The 11,452-nt window shown below is 49.7% G+C and overlaps 5 protein-coding genes across 5 annotated transcripts in view; all 5 read left to right on the top strand.

Moving 5' to 3' along the window:
* Nucleotides 1-292: 292 nt before the first annotated feature.
* P152DRAFT_513402 (uncharacterized protein) lies at nucleotides 293-2,186 on the top strand (the record flags this gene model as incomplete). Its single annotated transcript, XM_033682799.1, has 5 exons — nucleotides 293-302; nucleotides 441-681; nucleotides 711-834; nucleotides 1,053-1,147; nucleotides 1,279-2,186. The coding sequence occupies 5 exons, from the start codon at nucleotides 293-295 to the stop codon at nucleotides 1,946-1,948; spliced, it is 1,140 nt and encodes a 379-aa protein (XP_033535733.1). The 3' UTR covers nucleotides 1,949-2,186.
* Nucleotides 2,187-2,745: 559 nt separating this feature from the next.
* Nucleotides 2,746-3,807, top strand: P152DRAFT_394256 (kinase-like protein; the record flags this gene model as incomplete). The annotated part of the gene is made up of 3 exons (XM_033676243.1): nucleotides 2,746-3,036; nucleotides 3,090-3,305; nucleotides 3,352-3,807. The coding sequence occupies 3 exons, from the start codon at nucleotides 2,746-2,748 to the stop codon at nucleotides 3,805-3,807; spliced, it is 963 nt and encodes a 320-aa protein (XP_033535732.1).
* A 719-nt stretch (nucleotides 3,808-4,526) lies between these two features.
* Nucleotides 4,527-4,934, top strand: P152DRAFT_394057 (uncharacterized protein; the record flags this gene model as incomplete). Its single annotated transcript, XM_033676233.1, has 1 exon — nucleotides 4,527-4,934. A coding segment is annotated over one exon (408 nt), but the record flags the coding sequence as incomplete, so codon positions are not given.
* A 2,767-nt stretch (nucleotides 4,935-7,701) lies between these two features.
* On the top strand, nucleotides 7,702-8,703 carry P152DRAFT_465803 (uncharacterized protein; the record flags this gene model as incomplete). The annotated part of the gene is made up of 2 exons (XM_033680655.1): nucleotides 7,702-8,407; nucleotides 8,540-8,703. The coding sequence occupies 2 exons, from the start codon at nucleotides 7,702-7,704 to the stop codon at nucleotides 8,701-8,703; spliced, it is 870 nt and encodes a 289-aa protein (XP_033535730.1).
* The window catches only part of P152DRAFT_304349 (uncharacterized protein), a 3,619-nt gene continuing 524 nt past the window's right edge, over nucleotides 8,358-11,452 (top strand). Inside the window, exon 1 of the mRNA XM_033675109.1 lies at nucleotides 8,358-10,885. Coding sequence (XP_033535729.1) covers nucleotides 8,723-10,885 — 2,163 coding nt within the window. The 5' untranslated portion in view covers nucleotides 8,358-8,722. The remainder of the gene's footprint in view (nucleotides 10,886-11,452) is intronic.

The raw sequence follows: 11,452 nt of genomic DNA, 5'->3' as shown, positions 1-11,452 counted from the left end.
AGGAGTTCCCACGTGGTCACCCACCGTAGTACTATTCTATCTCTAACCTGCTTGAGTACGGCAGAGCGGACGGGATGCCCTATATTCAGGTTGATGTGGCCGTATGTGCTAGAAATTGAAGTTTTTTACATCATAAACGACCATAAATCCAATCCGCCCACTGAAAAACTTGACATAATGGTCATAAAAATAAAAACATGCAGCAATAGGAGTTCCCCTATGGTCTCCCAGCGATATAAACGAGGTCGAAAACAGAGGGTCAATACCGCCGAAAGACGAGGGCCCGTCGAAAATGCACTCTGGTAAGGATCGTAAAGATGCCCATTCTCCCTAGATTTCCCGTCTCGCTCTCAGTCATGAGTCCTGTTCGCAGTTTCTACAGTCTCGCCCTCGGTCAGGAGCTCCGTTTGCAGTTCTACAGTACTCTTCTTCAGTTCCAGTTCCATCGGGTTCGGAGGTAGTCGACGCTATCAATGCTACACGCAGCCAAAATTCTCGACGTCTATTCCAAGATACGTCTTTGACTATGGTGCCACGACGCACTATTCGAAAGGGCGAAGCCGGAGAACAAGAGGCAAAGGAGCGTCTAGCTAGCTTCCAGAACAAGCCCCTCGACGATACGGTCCCAGTGTCGGACAGAACTACATACAAGCGCGGCTACGCGATGTGGCTCTTCAAGTAGTACGAAACACCTGGTTATCCCTTTGCAGCTCTTCACCAGTGGAGGTAGCCTTGGCTCAGGATACATGTCGTGCCTTTCTCCAGACCTATGTCTCCGACTCTTCGGTCTCCGGGGTTGCGTTAGGAGATCAAGAATACGAGGAGGTCCGACAGGTGAATCGAGTATCCACCGTCCTGATAGTGTGGAGAGCGCTTGTGCAGGAAGGGGACGAAGCAGTCCTTACACCCAAAAGAAGAGAGAACAGGCAAACCGCGAGGCAATAGAGGCTCGTCAATCCAAGTGGAAAACTTATTTCAGGGCCCGTGTGGGTGGTTTCCAATGTGAGGTCTGCCCTCTATTTGTGCGGAGAAGGATACTAACGTCCCTGTAGTGGATTGTCCACGACCTTCCTTTCCTTACCGGTATCTCTAACGCACTCAAGCGCCAAAAGCGGGCTACGACTGCTCAGGATAGAGTAGTCATCATGTAGGCTCTCCTGAATCGTTATAGCGATATCCTCCACTCTACGGCGCAACTTAGCGACTTCGCCATGATCGTGCTCTATATAGCTATTGGCGGATTCCGGATCGACTGTCCTAGAAACCTGAAGTATGCAGAAGTCAGGATAGGACTCGTCAACGTTGGCGGGAAAACGAACGCGTTCGTACGAATCCGAATGCCAGAAAACAAACTGCGAGTGGCTTCCATAAAGCCTGCGAGCCCCGGGCGCGAGTTTGCCGTGGCCATTTTGCCATGCCGACTGGTCTGTCTTGCGAGTCACATCATTGGCCGCGCTCTAGCACGGCGTGCTTCCGGGCCGGATATACGTCCTTTGATCAAGTTTTGACCCGGCCCAACCTTCGAGGTTGCAAAGTCCTTTTCCTTCCTTGGGCACAAGGCCTGGACGATTTCCCATTCGTCGATATCAGCGGGTCGCAGTTCTATAGGATATGGTATCGCTGGTGCGAAGTCGCCGGCATGGAGAATCCTCCGATCCCCTACTCTATGCGAGTCGGTTCCGGGGGCAAAATTATTAGAATTCTCGGCGAGTTGCTTGGGCATTGGATGCTTATGCACAAATCGAATACTCAACAGGAGTATTATTTCCCGGATTATGTGTCTCAGAATCTAGCGCGGGTTATGCTGGGTGTGCTCGCACCTCCTGAAGATGCCCTTTTCTCTCTCCTGGCGGACTTATCATCTACGGCGGATCCCTTTGCCCTATGCCACCTGAGTGAAGAAGAGTTTAAAAAGCTTCTTGAGAGACGAGATGTCCAAGCTCTTTAGGTCCATAAGACAGGACAGCGCAACCTATTGGACCGGTACTCTCGCAAGGTACAAGATGCACAGGCGCTGGGCGGCAATATTACTATTACCGAGTCGCCGATTTCGAATAGCGACGTCATCATTGATGCAATGCCCGTTGATGCAACTGTCGCATTTCGCGGGGATGATGATTAAGCACGGTCGCTGCTTAAGCTCAGTTACTGTAGAGTCATAACTAACTTAGTTAACTAACGCGAATTGGTAGTTATTAAAGATTCCCATTGTCTAGAAAAGGAGATCTAGCTAGTAACTAAGCCGGATGAAGATAACTTAATTACATGGAGAAGACTGAAGAGTCCTGATTAGGCCTAGCCCAGGGGTAGAGGGCAGTGAAGGAATGTTAGGTGGCTGTAGAAACCAACAGGGCATCTTGCAACACGACTTGTCCCAGTCCATGGCGGACTCTCAGTCCAAAACATAGTACATAGTATGCCCAGCACAGCCGGAGCTTCGCCCCCTACTGTGCTACCTCACATCCAGCCAATCGAATGCGTCAGCTGAGAGCAATGCGATATAGGTAGAGATGGCGGTGTACTTTGTTATTCCCCTCGATTCTCAGAGACCATATTACCCCAGAGACTTGCATCGGAACATTCTTGGACTTCTTCGTCTTTCAGTGTCTCGGTCTTTGCAGAGTATTCGAGGTGAGCTTCATCGGCCAACAAAGCTATGTATCCGAAGGATACCACACAGTCAGTCTCGGTTTAACTTTCGATATAGTTATTATTTCGCGGCTAACAATATTATAGGTTCGAATAATGCCTCGAACACCAGATCTCGTGTCGGACTCCAAACTTATTACGGAGTTTAGCAATTCCGCAACCATCCATGCAGTTCACGATATCGACGAAGCAGGCTCTCGATCCTACCGAAAAGAATACTGGAAATGGGATAGAAACTTTGGATACGGACGATTTGGAGCGGTTCTGCTGCAGATATGTGTTACCACCGGTGCAAAGCAGGATGCTCTCCGCGCGGTGAAGGTCATCAACAAGTCCCCGAATTTCAACAGAGAGTTAGAAGCGATTGCAAAATTTTCTCATAAACGAGTGAGTTAAATTACTTCGAGATATATTAACGTAAGCTGATATTAGTATTATAGTATGAACATTGGTTCGTAAAGTCGTTCGGATGGTATGAAGATTTGAGCTCAATCTTCATTACTATGGAATATTGCCATTATGGTGACCTTCATCACTACCTCTTCAACCAACGTTCCCTGCTCGCGGTAGAAGCTCAACAAGTGACGCGTCAAATACTCGAAGGCCTTGATCATATGCATAAGAATGAATTTGCGCACAGGGATTTAAAGCCCGGAGTAAGTACGATATAAATGTTAAGCAATTATTTAGTAACATCGCTAGAACATCCTTATCAAATTAAAACCGCCGGAGGGGAAGTGGTGGGTAGTACTCGCTGACTTCGGTATCAGTAAACGAGACGAGGAGAGTAACGCACCTACTACTACGATCCAAGGCACGAAAGGGTATATGGCGCCGGAGCTACTCGGATTCCCTGATCTTACTAAACCTAAGCATATCTCTGACTTTAAGGCGGCAGATATGTGGGCTTTGGGAGAAATCGCCTTTCGTATGCTGACTGGCAATGCCACATTTAAGTCCGAGTGGGAATTAATGGAATACTATCAACAAAAGCGGCCCTTCCCATCGGATCAACTTCCGTCATCTGCTAGAGGCGATGGGGAGGAATTTATCTGTAATCTCATAGGGATGCGCCCTAATATGCGAATGACTACAACCCAGTGCCTTGAACATCGCTGGATAGAGTCACAGCGCATAACCCTTGAAGAGCTAGGTTGAACTCGGAGCAAAACAGTTTACCGAGATTCATCCGGTCTGATATTGTCACAAATCCTTCGGGTAGCTGGACGAACCTCTCAAATCCAGAATATGAATCTCCCCAGACAACAACCCACTACAGACCGGCCCAGTCGTCAGACTCATTTCAAAATGGTCGAGGCCAGACTCAACCGGAATGGATGTATGGTAATCCATCAATCTTACAAATTCCGAGGACCAGCCATGAATCGTTATTCCTCCCGGGAGCGGCGCTGAAGACGCTCAAGGGCCATTCGGAGACCGTCGGGGCCGTGGCGTTCTCGCCAGACGGCAAGACGCTGGCGTCGGCATCTCATATTCAGCCTGGTGATGCCGCCTATGATAGCGATGCTGAGGTTTTCCCGCCTAGTACAACAGGAATTGAGTCAAGGTAAGTTCAGGACTAGAAGGGTATTTATCAGTAGTAGATTCTGACACCCTAACTCAGCCAAAACATCGGAGAACACATCTATATATGTCCAATTTGCCAAAACGATATCAAGAGCTCATCAGAATTCTTGGAACACCTGAAGTCAAGTTCCTGTGGCAGAACGTGCTCTGAATGCAGGAAAAACTTTGACTCCTTAGTCCTGTCAAATATCCATGCCCAAGAAACATCACACAAGATCTGTCGATGTGGTTTTAAAGGGTGTCAGAAGTCTTATGCTCGGATAGACACTCTGTCTCGACACCTGCTCGATCATAGGAGTGATGCGCCTCGCTTTCCATGCCTTCACTGCAACCGTTACAGTGGCGTAAACGCCTTCAAGCGGAAAGACCATCTAGAGTCACATTTACGCAGTTTCCATGGGATTGGCGTCACTAGTGTAGGATATTCCTGCCATCATATGGATTGTAAGGAATTCCGCCTAGATCGACTCCATCCAGACTTTAAAGGGCATGCATTCAATACTTCTTCAGAATATGCCAGGCATATGAGGCATATACATGACGAGTCTCCATACCCTTGTCCTATTAATGGATGTAGTCGAGTTGGTGGATACTTTTCAAAGAAATCGTTGGTACAGCATGTTAAAAAAGAGCATCCTGAGGCGAACCTCGATTTCGAAACGATAGTACCGCTATTTCAATCACAGTCCCGAAACTAGAGACCTTGTCTTCAGATATTCTCCGACTCATTCTATTCTTACTTTCAGGAGTATTTATGTCAGCGCACACAAGGTGAGACCAGCGAAGTACTTTATCACGCGAGTAGCAATACAGTTGCTTATTAGATTATTAATAATAAGAATCAATTTAACGTACTATCTGGATCCCTTTCGGGTCTATGAGCACGATATTCTATCTGGTCTGTCGCGGGCAAAAGTTTCCCCCCAGCCGAGGCTGCAGGTACGTAAAATCCCGCCTCCTCCCCTTAGTAGAGTATCTCAATCATTGTTCATCTTTCCGCACGGGTCGGTGTTTCCGCCGACGCGGAGAGCTTATTCTGGCACGTCGTGGAGGAGCTGGAACGGTTTCCAGTCCTCTATTACTTCCTTCTCAACTTCCTTGGCCACCCGGTATTGCTCTAGGCCTCCCGCATCGATCAGCCACCTTGCTGCGTGGCGCACCTTGTCCCTGTCATGCAATATCCTCTTAAAGTCCGTTGTTCCAGCTCGTTGGAGGAGCGCGATCCTCTGGTAGGTCCGCTGCGGGCAAAACGCAAGGAGATGGTAGAGAGACTGTCGGGGGGCACCGCACTCACACGCTGGGTGGATTCCCGGGACACCGATTTTCGCAGGCCATCCTTTAACTCCAACTACCTCAGTCCGTAGTGCCATAAGCGCCGAGGCCTCGTGTTTCTGAAGGCCATTGAACCGGTTAAGGCACTGGGTTTCCCACGGGTCCTTCCATGTCCTTGCTCTCCTTCCTGGTCTGGCCGCTTCGGCTTGCCATCTCTCCCTCCATTTCGCTCGATACTCGTCCTGAATCATCCGGTGCGGGCCTTTTCGCTGTTGTGTCTGATATCCCCTAACTGGTTCGGGCCGGGGGACAGGACATTATATTGTGTTTGTATACAATCGCAGGTTTCACCAGTCTGCCTATCCAGACTCCTGCCACAGTTTTCTGAGCTGTGCCATCTGCACTTCGCTCGTCCACAGTCGCCCCCGAACCAAAAGGGTCTCTGCCTGTGTAACGCCTGTATGCTCCTTAAGCATACATCATCAGCGTTCCAGCCTAGCGACTGGTCCTGTCTCTCTGTATACCGACACGCGCATCCGTTCTCTCGAGCCACATGGTAGTCTCTCCGGCCGGGGTTTGATCCCGTCTGCTTTCAGATTCACCAAGGGTCAGAGCCCATTGAAGGGATGAGGTCCTTGGAGCCAGCAGTGGCTACCACGCACTACGCCCCGCGACTACTGTAAACAGTAGCCGTTTCGCGTTGCCCATAGAGGTCTCCCTCTGATTGGCCGACCGTGTCTTGCAGGATAAGGCAGTACGCATTCGTTCCGCTCCGGGCAACGCAAGCAGCCTTATCCTACTAACCAAGCTCGTGTCCTCCATCATCTTAAGTTGGCCCGTGATTCTCCCATTGTATAGATCCACGCGACGGGTCTGTGTCTCCATCAAGCCTCCACCAGGAGCATACCTGTGTTTCTCCTCTATCGACTGGCCTGTGACTCCAGTTCCGTAAGCTGTCGTGCTTGTTACGCCCGGTAAGCTCGTGTCGTTGTGGTATTAACAGGTTCCGATAGAGGGGCCTTAACAAGCGCTCCCGTTGCGAAGAGGCCCTCCGGCCTTAACAGAGTTCGCCTAGATTTATACAAGTTAGCCTTAACAAGTTCTTTAGAATTAGGATTGTTCCAAGGCCTCGCTACGCGCAGCTCGTTGCTCACGCGTAACCCCAGAGTAGGCGAGCCTGAGGGTGTCCTGTTAGAGGCCTAGGACGCGTCCTCATCCACCTAATGATAAGTTAGGCTTCCGGATCCAGCTGCGAGCTAGATAGACCCCTATCGGATGGTTTTCGTATCCCTTTGTATCCCTCAAGAGGCCTCCCTTGATGAAAGGACACCGTGTCTAAGCGGAGGCAGTAGACACAGTCGTGCTGGTGTTGGTGGTATGGCGATACTACGCTCAACACCTGCGACCTGCACGCGCGACGCGTGCGTCTCTCTCATCGCCACTGTACTTAGCCATCAATAGAGAACTCTTCTCCATCAATGTTTCCACCCGCGGTGACGTGGACGCGTACAGTTGGACTTCGCGGGCGTGCAGAATTATTTGCAATTCAAATCAGTACTTTAAAAGGCGGATAATGCGGCGGCAATATTTAAGAATAATCTAAGTATATAGTTAGAAATGGTTTCATTCTGCAAACACCAGTAAAGTGAGCGTGTCTTGACTACCGGTAATCGACAGTTCGACACGACAGCGCAGTGCACGTCTTCTGCTGCTGCACCTGAGGTATGTATCACGGCCTTCCTAAGGGTGCGCTTCGAATATCCTCTCATGTCGCTGATCGGCAAAACTGAGGCCCTCGATAATGGCCGGGCTATAGGCAGGTACGTAGGGCATCTCCGTCCCAATATCTCTCTGTGTAAATTCCGTGCACGTGCAAGTTTGAAACTCAGCCACAGCTTTGCTTTGCTTCTCAGAGCACTGCCCCCGTAGGGCCCGTACTGAGGTGGTGGGTGGGTCCAAGGGCACGGATACTCCGTAGGCATCGAGATATTAATAAATCGGGGAGCCTCATGCGGTCATGCCCCTCACTGATTTCTGAAGGAGGCCCCACTTCTCAACTCACAGATTCTCAACTTCCCTAATCTCGACCCTTACGATGCATTGTCAATCAGGACAATTTTGCATAGGATATTCTTTTTGAAAATTTGAACGTTTTTCTCTATAAACTCTCAGTGTTCGCTTTCAATCTTCGTAATGCGTCTCTTAAGAGTTTCGGAAAGTGGCGAGTTCAGCCTGACCAAAGATCTGCATAGGAATATCCCCAGATATGCGATACTTTCGCACACCTGGAGAGATGATGATGAGGAGGAGGAAGTCACCTTTGGAGATATGACCGAAGGCCTTGGGCAGGCAAAGGTTGGATACAGTAAGATTCGGTTCTGTGCTAAGCAAGCCATTCGCGATGGCCTCCAGCACATCTGGGTGGATACTTGCTGTATTGATAAATCGAGCTCTGCAGAGCTTTCAGAGGCTATTACATCCATGTTTCACTGGTACCGTAATGCGATCAAGTGTTACGTGTATCTGGAAGACGTCTCGATGAATACTTATGACCAAATGGATCAATCCTTCTGGGAACCTGCCTTTCGGAGAAGCAGATGGTTTACTCGTGGTTGGACGCTCCAAGAGCTCATTGCACCGACGTCGGTCGAATTCTTCTCCTCAGAAGGGCAACACCTCGGTGACAAGCAGTCATTGGAACGCCAACTTCACGAGATAACAAAGATCAAAATCGAAGCTCTACAAGGGCATGGTCTTTCCGAGTTCAGCATCGATGAGCGCTTTTCGTGGGCCGATAACCGCGAGACCAAGCGCGAAGAGGACAAGGCTTACTCTTTATTGGGCATATTCAACATATTCATGTCGCCTCATTATGGGGAAGGAGCTGAACATGCATTGCGTCGGCTGAAGGAGAAGATCTACAAACGCACAAGCAATACTCAGCTCAACTTACAGGCCAATTTCGCTTCTACGCATCAATGGGGCCCTGCCTACAGCGAATTAATGACCGCTCCTTCTGATCGCGATGCAGAGGTTATCGATAATGGAACGCTGCCTTGGGATACGCCGACGGCACTGATTGGCAGGAGGGAGTCTGGAGTCCACGCATCCTATAACATCGCAGAGCTAATCAACATTGGGCCATACCCCATCCGACCAGGCACAATCTTGATAAATCCCGCTGGTGGTATGTAGAGTCCGCGATGTACTGAAAATGACGCTCATGACCTTTTCAATAGACCAACCTACACGAGGCCGATCCGCGTCCCCAAACTTCCAGCGCAGTATCCAATTGTACTTTGATAATGCGCGACGTAAAGCCAGGGAGCAAGCGATGGCGGCTACCATCGACTGGCTGGATATGACAAACTTCAACCGACTATACAACATGCATCAGCAATATGATAAGCAGTTGTCATTGTACCTTCATGGCACATGCAACTGGATCTTTCACAAACCTGAATACCTTGCCTGGGATTCTGATGATTCCGGCAGCGATGCACCTAGACTACTGTGGGTATGTGGGCCTGCTGGGTTTGGCAAAACCGTCCTTTGCGCCAAAATACTTGAACGTTTTAAGGCTAAGCATGAGTGGTTGGTGGCTTTCTTCTTCTCCTCACTTCACACCGCATCAGCTCCGACAGGCGATATGAGCTTCATCATTCGGTCTTGGATGGCACAGTTAGCAGCTCCAGATCCTGACACCCTCGAACTGATCTGGGGCTACGCCAAGCGCTCTGATGTTGGAGCCAGAGCGTTGGACTCTGAGGTCTGGTCTGCTTTTGAAGCTGTCCTGGCACAGAAGCAGGGTGTCGCTCTTTTCCTTGACGGGCTCGACGAGTACTCCAAAACAGACGACGCTCGTGTCAGTTTCTTGCAAAAGCTCAAGAGCGTGGCTGCCGGCACCGCAACGAGAATTCTCATAACCAGCCGGGAAGAAACTGATATTAAAGTAGAGTTGTCAACGGTCAAATCATCAGAGCAAGTCATTCTTAAATACAAGATTACGAAGAAAGATGTCGACGACGATCTCAAACTCTACTCCAGATCTGTGGTGGATAAAACGCTACCAAGAAAGGATGAGAACCTTCGAGTGAGGCTGGCAGATAAACTCACTCAGAAATGTGAGGGAATGTTCCAGTGGATCAAGATGCAGCAGCCACAGCTGCGCGACACTAAAAGCAAGACGAAACTAGAAAATATCGTTGAGAACATGCCAATTGGACTTACTGAAACGTACAAGAAGAACTGGGAAGACATCAAACGTCAGCCCGCAGATGACCAAGACCGTGCATTTGCAATCTTGCGCTGGACAACATTTTCCTTACGGCCACTGTCCGTATCCGAGATTTCGGAAGTCCTAGCTGTTAACACTTACGCCAAGTGTAGCAGTTTACCGTTAGATGAACTCCCCGACGACATCGACGAGAAGTATATCGAAAACGAGATTATAGCCATCTGCGGCTCTTTGGTGGAAGTCAGGAGAGCAAATTCCGAGGATCAGTCCGCCTCCAAAACCATCCACCTCGTTCATCCATCAGTCAGAGAGTTTCTCCTATCGGTTCTGCCAAAGCATCGGCAAATGCTCTCAGATGAAGCATCCACAACTGAGTGCGCAGCAAATCCGGCTGATCAGCATCGTTATCTTTCGGCCGTTTGCCTGACATATTTGAATTACAACAACATCTGGAATGATTCAGATAATAATCAAAGCTATGTCAGTGGATATTCATTTCTTGACTATGCTTCAAGGTTTTGGCAACTGCACCTTGAAAACGTAGTAAAAGAGGATCCTTGGGCGTCACGGATCGTGACCGACTTCTTACATACTGGAAATTCGAAGTTCAGCAGGTGGGCAAAGTACTTTGAGTCTTGCCGAAATGCTGAGGATGGCGAAGAGAAAGTAGCTGGAACCCCAATATACTATGCCACGTTATTCAATCTTCTTATGACACTGGAATCCATCTGGAACCAAGATAAGACGCAACTGAATGTTTTGGGTGGTCGATATGGCACCCCTCTACAGGCGGCTTGCGCAAAGCACAACAACAAGGCATTCGAGATGCTGATGAGATGGGGTGCAGACGTGAATGTTGAAGGAGGCGAGTTTGGTGCGGCTCTTGTTGCTGCTGCAGCTGGAGGTTTCGAGGATATGGTCATAGCCTTAACCAGCAACGGCGCCAAGCTCGAACTCAAAGACTCTATGGGACGGACAGCGCTCTATACAGCAGCGAAGAAAGGTTTCAAGGACGTCGTCAGTTTTCTGTTGGTGGCAGGATCGGAGATCGGAACTACAAACAAGTACGGGGTCACAGCAATGAATGCAGCAGCTGGTAGCGGCCACATCGAAGTGGTCCGGCTGCTGCTCGACCGTGGAGCAGACGCCAATACTCCAAACAACGACGGATGGATGTCTATAAATGCAGCAGCTGATAGCGGCCACATCGACGTAGTCCGGCTACTGCTTGACCGAGGAGTAGACGCCAATATTCCAAACAGCGACGGATGGACGCCTATAAACGCAGCAGCCGATAGCGGCCACATCGAAGTGGTCCGGCTGCTGCTCGACCGCGGAGCAGATGCCAATGCTCCAGACAGTAACGGATGGACGCCTGTAAAATTAGCCGCGAACCATGGTCACATCGAAGTGGTCCGGCTGCTGCTCGACCGCGAAGCAGACGCCAATACTCCAAACAACGATGGATGGATGCCTGTAAACTTAGCCGCGAACAGTGGTCACATCGAAGTGGTCCGTCTGCTGCTCGACCGCGGAGCAGACGCCAGCACTCCAAACAAGGACGGATGGACGCCTATAAACGCAGCAGCTAATAGCGGCCACATCGATGTAGTCCGGCTGCTGCTCGACCGCGGAGCAGATGCCAATGCTCCAAACAGTAACGGATGGACGCCTGTAAACTTAGCCGCGAACCGTGGTCACATCGAA

Source organism: Eremomyces bilateralis, assembly GCF_010015585.1.
Source record: "Eremomyces bilateralis CBS 781.70 unplaced genomic scaffold P152scaffold_6, whole genome shotgun sequence".
Lineage (NCBI taxonomy): Eukaryota > Fungi > Ascomycota > Dothideomycetes > Eremomycetales > Eremomycetaceae > Eremomyces > Eremomyces bilateralis.
The sequence above is the reverse complement of the archived record's forward strand: the minus strand, read 5'-3'. Positions and strand labels throughout refer to the sequence as shown.